Source organism: Selaginella moellendorffii, unplaced genomic scaffold (genome assembly GCF_000143415.4).
Source record: "Selaginella moellendorffii unplaced genomic scaffold, v1.0 SELMOscaffold_193, whole genome shotgun sequence".
Taxonomy (NCBI): Eukaryota; Viridiplantae; Streptophyta; class Lycopodiopsida; order Selaginellales; family Selaginellaceae; genus Selaginella; species Selaginella moellendorffii.
In genome coordinates, this window is record NW_003314453.1 from 3,970 (window position 1) to 9,966 (window position 5,997).

General features: G+C 41.1%; 2 protein-coding genes across 2 annotated transcripts in view; one reads left to right on the top strand and one right to left on the bottom strand.

The window, feature by feature from the left end:
* LOC9638302 (probable phospholipid-transporting ATPase 4) overlaps positions 1-4,083 on the bottom strand; it is a 7,675-nt gene extending 3,592 nt beyond the window's left edge. The window contains exons 1-10 of the mRNA XM_024667761.1: positions 3,703-4,083; positions 2,279-3,651; positions 2,120-2,230; positions 1,792-2,068; positions 1,651-1,739; positions 1,491-1,590; positions 1,223-1,423; positions 1,047-1,172; positions 898-996; positions 103-846 (exon numbers count right to left, since the gene is read on the bottom strand). Coding sequence (XP_024523529.1) covers positions 103-846; positions 898-996; positions 1,047-1,172; positions 1,223-1,423; positions 1,491-1,590; positions 1,651-1,739; positions 1,792-2,068; positions 2,120-2,230; positions 2,279-3,651; positions 3,703-4,083 — 3,501 coding nt within the window. The remainder of the gene's footprint in view (positions 1-102; positions 847-897; positions 997-1,046; positions 1,173-1,222; positions 1,424-1,490; positions 1,591-1,650; positions 1,740-1,791; positions 2,069-2,119; positions 2,231-2,278; positions 3,652-3,702) is intronic.
* Positions 4,084-4,332: 249 nt separating this feature from the next.
* LOC9638300 (myosin-10) overlaps positions 4,333-5,997 on the top strand; it is a 3,059-nt gene continuing 1,394 nt past the window's right edge. The window contains exons 1-5 of the mRNA XM_024667760.1: positions 4,333-4,658; positions 4,729-4,912; positions 5,010-5,204; positions 5,567-5,725; positions 5,838-5,897. Coding sequence (XP_024523528.1) covers positions 4,333-4,658; positions 4,729-4,912; positions 5,010-5,204; positions 5,567-5,725; positions 5,838-5,897 — 924 coding nt within the window. The remainder of the gene's footprint in view (positions 4,659-4,728; positions 4,913-5,009; positions 5,205-5,566; positions 5,726-5,837; positions 5,898-5,997) is intronic.

Here is a 5,997-nt window from a genome sequence, read left to right on the forward strand (position 1 = left end):
CGAATATACCACAAATATTGTATCTGGCACTAAAAATTGTAAAGGCGTTATCGTAAGTCAAGAAGTTTCTGCTGTCTGAAGTGATGTCTCTCTGGAGCTGACTGACGTCTTTTTAGAAGTCGACCGGGAGGCAGGATGCAGAAAAGAATCTTGCTTGCGTCTGATCTCTTGAACAATGTGATTGTCCATTGGCCTCAACGAACGTTGAGCTGCTAAAATTGTAAAGTACGGAAACAGGGATATAGGCGGTATAAGAATAGTAGCCAACCAATAAACAGGGCTAGGAAGCATAACTTCCACAAAAACCTTGTAACCTGTTGTAGAAATAGATGTGCAGAGAAATCCATAGACAATTAAAAACAAATACCAAAGGAAAATGCTTCCCCATATACCCAAGTGCTGAATCCAGCTAAAGTGATTCGTTGTCAACACCATCTGAAGGCTAACTATCCAGATAATGCATGTGTACATACTTGTACCGAAGGCATCCAGGCTTGGTGTTTTCCCGTCCTTTCTGAAGGAATGAAGCTTATAAATGTTCCAGGTGAAGTAGTAAGTGATAAGGGAGCTATATATGCTGTTGGTAAACCAGGCGAAAACTTGAGACCAGTTGAATAGAATGTTCTTAGGTCCTTGCTGATAAAGAGCAGGAAACTGTAGGCACCCTCTTGCAGATACGTCTTGTTCAAAAATGCCAAGCACCAATGCAGGAATGGAGGTAAATATTACGTTGAACAAGGACATAGTCCAGTCATTGTATACCGTTTGTCCAGAATAACATGTATACGCTTCGTAGTAGAAAAGAGTGAGACCAAATGTCATGTTTTTGTAAAAGAAGTAGCAGATCTGCAGGTACCAGTATTCATTAGCAATAAAGTATCCATCCTAAAGACTAACCATTGAAGAAATTCTTTTGTAACACCAATGTCCATGAACAATTAGCAAACGCTCCAGAAAGCTAAATTGAGCAATTGCAAAGTCACTAGCCATAACTGCCTATATAAGGTCTCAGTAAACAACAAGTATGTTCAGAGGAAAATATGAACCTGCATGCCTTCTACGCCACTTATACCAACACCAATATGTGCCTCCTGAATCATGCCCACGTCGTTTGCTCCATCTCCAATGGCCAGGGTAATTTTACCTGTCCCTTGTTTAACAAGCCTTGCCACCTGCTTGTGGATGTTAGTGTTCAAACATCTATAATTCAGACCAAACTCACCAAAGCTTTTTGAAGCGGTGAGACTCTACAACAAATTACAGAAGCACATTTTATAGCTAGCTTAAGCAGGCTCAATTTCAAATCCTCACTTAGCGCATATGTGAGAGATTTTCCATCAATAATCAATGCAAATACTGTATTTAAACTTTTTTCAGAGTCTACATCTTGTAAACCTGACATAATAAGTTCCTGAACTTTATCCTGTAGAAGTCCTGTGTTATCAAATGCGTGCAAAATAAGTATATAAATCAGGATTAACCTTAGCAACTTCTTCCATCTCTCTAGGAGCATCTACTGAGGAGATATTTAAGAGCTCCGGTGCTATAATAATCTGCTTCATTCCCTGTCTAATCAAATTGCAAGCATAGCTGCACATACGTTATAAAGATAGTATAATGCACACCACAAAAACAGGATAAGAGGCAGACCCAATGTTGATAGCAGTCTCGAGCTTATCACCTGTCAAAACCCAGATTTTAAGACCAGCTTGTGCGAGGATCTCAATACATTCTGGAACCTGCGAAGTCTACTACCATATTGAAAGGCAAACTTTATTACAAAAAGCTTACTCCTTTTTGTAGTTTGTCTTCTACAGCAGTGGCACCTAGAAGAACAAGATCTTTCTCCAGTTCATCCGATGCATTGTTTAGTAACAACTCACGCTCAATGCCAACAGTAATTTTGGCATTTTGAAACGTTTCATTCCACCTGATGTATTCGGTTTCCTCAATCTTTCGATATGCCAGCACTAGTGTTCTTAGACCAGCCTCTGCATACTTACCAAGGTGCGCTCGAGTAGCTTCTTCATATTGGCGACCGTTTACACCAAGTCGTTCAAAGATAACGCTGGGGCCATAATGTGAGTAAAACAAATTAGCAGTTCAATTCAATATAAACCTGTCAGCACCCTTGCAGAACAAAATAATTTGTCCATCTTCTCCCTTAGCTACTACAGACATCCTTTTTCTTGTACTGTTGAACTCAAGAAGATTCAGTATTTGATATTCTCTGTACAGAAGTTTTAGTACACTAACTTTGAAATTTTATAGGGCAAACCTTTCCAGCTTTGTGTCAAGATCTATATCGGGTTCCCATACCATGACACTACTTTGGTTCCTTTTAAAAAAAATAAAACCAAATTCTCTGGCAGCTATAACGAAGGCATTTTCGTCTGGGGATTCTGCTTCATAGTGGATTTCGTTGTCGTCATCCTCTTCGGCAATAGCAGAGTGACAAACTGCTAACAGTTGAAAAAAAAGCCGTATCGAATGAGGATTGGGCTCATATATCCAGTTGCCTTCCATTAGGCGTTCGTCCTTGAAGTTAAATCCTTTAATAGTGGGAGCATTCGTCTGGACTTTTTCTGAAGACAAGCAGAACTTCTTGTTATTATCATCTTCGGAACAAGACTCTTGAATGTCTTCAGATTCCCATTGTTCTTTGCTAAGTCTTCTTGCAATACTTTTCTCTACCTCCGTGACACCTCGACCATAGGGCGTGCCTGAAATTGAGCACTTGAGAAAATTCATAGAGTTGCATGTCAAAGTTCCAGTTTTGTCAGATAATATGGTGTGAACTTGCCCAAGTTCCTCGTTCAAGTTGGAAGTTCGTGCTTGAGCTGTCTTGTTGGACTCTTCGTGAAACATTTGCCAGTCCCAGTTGATAAAACTGGCTTGCACTGTCTTAACAATCTCGATTGAGACATACAAAGAGATTGGTATAAGATACCCATATAAAATAAGTGCTGTAACTAGATGTAGAAATGATGCAGCAGTTGCTCGTCGAGGATCATAAAACACCTGCGCCTTGTCAGGAGACATATACCACCATGTAGGCATTTGTTCTTTTGTTACTATGCCGTAGAAAAGAGAACCAACAGCAGCAATTAATAACAAGACGCTGAAAAGGATGTAGATGATGTAGTCCATTTTTTTCTCAATGCGGCTTCGTTTTGAAGGAGGGTCTGTAGCGTTTTGCATGACCTTCGTGTCATGACCGCTAAATATTACAACCCCATATATAAAGTCTGTGTTTCGAAGTCTTGATCCCCGAAGTAACAGTTGCTGGGGCCCAAGAGAACTAAGGTGGTCGTCAAAGTCAAGTGTTCCAATAAATGTGTACAAGCTGTTATTTGGATCTTCACACCTCACAATTCCATCAAATTTCTCAATGTCTTCCTCATCAACTATTTTAACCGTGATTTCTAGTGACTGCTTCACCTTCAAATTTGTTTCACCATCAAGGGTCATGGTTTCGACATAGCAGATTCCATCTGTGTAACTTGTGGATAGCATGAAAAGGTCAGCTGGGAAAAAGTGATCTTTTCGAACCATCACAATATCCCCAACAGTAACATCTTGCCACTCTCTTAATTCAAATTCTCCAGTTCCACAGTTAACCAAAACCAACCGAGAATTTACCTCTTTGTCCTGCAGAACGAAGAGCTGATAGAGCAAAGAAGAGACAAATCTGTATTGTACCTGCTTATGGCGCCTCCAATCTTCCAGTCCCTCTTTAAGCATGCTTATACCCATGACAAAGATCAAAGGTGCGATCAAGCTGCCTGGAGAGAACGGAGTTAAGGGCGTGAGTGACAAAACTGCAGCAAACAAAAAGTATTGGTTGGCCACCCTTCTGAATTGCTCAAATAATGCCTTTGGGAAGAATGTGATCACGTCGTACTTAGTAGTAGAGACATAATTGGAGAGGTATTTCAGAGGACCAGCCTTGTGTTTTCCTGGCTGGTTGCAGTATACTACCCTTGAGAAACCTGTCGGTGGAAAATCCTTCACTGCAGAAGGTTTGCCGCAGCAAAATGAATATAATCTGCTCCACCTTACACGTTTTCTGTCACCAGTCATTGCAGAACATGATACCAGTCCCACAGGCGGCTTTTTAAAAGACTATTTTGTTGGTTGAAACAAGCAAACCTGCGCTTTTTCACAGTTAATGACACGTAAACACACGGCCTAGCTAAGGGTTATTTTTAAAGACAAACCGCACTGGTTTTGCCTATGAAAAAGCCGGACGTCGGGATGAGGCACGTCATCCGCAGAAGCACCGGGATGGTAGTTAGCTAACAGTGGCCCATAGGGTTGTCTCAAGACGCCATGGGAGCCGACAGTGTGTTGAAGATGGCCAAAGGCGTAGCGACCTGGGAGTTTCCCGCCCTACAACGCGTAATGAGGCTGTCAGCTAAGTCCTGCCGTCAAACTCAACCGAAACATAGTCCTCGGACTGCACCAGTTACCGCGCCTCAGGTTCCAAAATCTTCACGAAAAGTAGCTGCTGAATTGAGCGTGTTGATGCTGAAGTTAGAGACAGATTTCATGGCAATTACTGGGGAGGAGGGCCGAGAAAAATGGAGATGTTTCATGAGAGAAGGAACCCTTATTGAGGCCTGGCTAGATAGAATGCTACAAGAATCTGAACACAAGTAAGTACTAAAAGGATTAAACATAAAATATGGACCGTCAAATGGTACTTTATTTCTTGAGTTATAACAGGGCTGCGCATGGCGATACCAATAGTAGTTTACAGGAATACGGTCTATCGAGGGTACAACTCGGTATCTTAGGTCTCTCTGAAAGTCAGATCGATAGAGCATATCGCATGCTATATGTCTACTCTGTTGGTTGCAACGAGATGATCAAAGAGCTTTGCCTGCACAGCCTCGAAAAGGCTGTGTTTGTTGGCTCCTTCTGGCGTGCCTTCATACATCTTTGTGAGGGACATTCTAAGGTAAATAGCAGTCTTTAAATTCTTGAATTCCCGCCTGTTTCACTAGGTCGAACTTCAAGCGGAGATTGCTGAGCTAGCAGAGGACAAGAAAAATGCTATAGACGAGTTACGCATGATGCGAGGTTGTTTGAACGAAGCATTGGATGGCATAGCTCTAAATAGGCTTTTAGCAAATGAGGATTGGGAAGTCACTGATAATATAGAAGCAACCACTCTCCCAGGAAACGGAGATATTAGAGAGGTATATTTGGCATTTAGATGAATGCTCTTTATTTTGATATCACCTGCCTGCTATCAGCTGGATGAAAAAACAGGAGAACATGACCTGGATATTTTGACAAAAAGATGTGAGCATTTGAATAAAGAAAGAGAAGAGCTTCAAATTCAGGTGAGACCGCAATAGGCTCAACTGATTCATTAACTGCGGAAGTTTATTCAGCTAGACGAAACTTCAAGACAATTGCGAATGGAGCATTCAGCATTAAATCTCACCACCGCTAAAGAACGAGAGAAAACGGGAAAGGTGGTTCAATTAGAAGAGTAAGTATATGTAAGAAATATTATTTCTTACGAACTTCTACTTTTTTCAGAAAACTTTTTCAGGCGAAAGAAGCTCTAGAGAGGGAAAGGAGTGAAGCTCATCATTTGCGTGAGTTATGTAAGAAACTGGAGCATGATGTAGAAGAAACTGAACGAAAGACAGCGGAGATTACTTGGAAGTTTGTGCAGTATGATCGTGATTTTCCTGTTCTACAGAAAGAGGTACTGCTGTAGAGGTCTTACTTCTTTATTTAATGTTTTTCTTTTTTGTTTCAAGCATTAACAGGTGACAGAAAAAAGACACCTTGCTCAAATGCTCGAAAATGTGAATCAGCATGTTGAACAGGAATGCACGATATTGAAACATAGAGTTGAGCACCAAGATGCAGCGTTGGTGAGGCTGAGAAGGCAACTTGATACTTATGAGAAGGCAGTGAAATTTCTAAAAGACGAGGCTAAAGAACATACTCGACTTTTCGAAGATAAAGCACGAG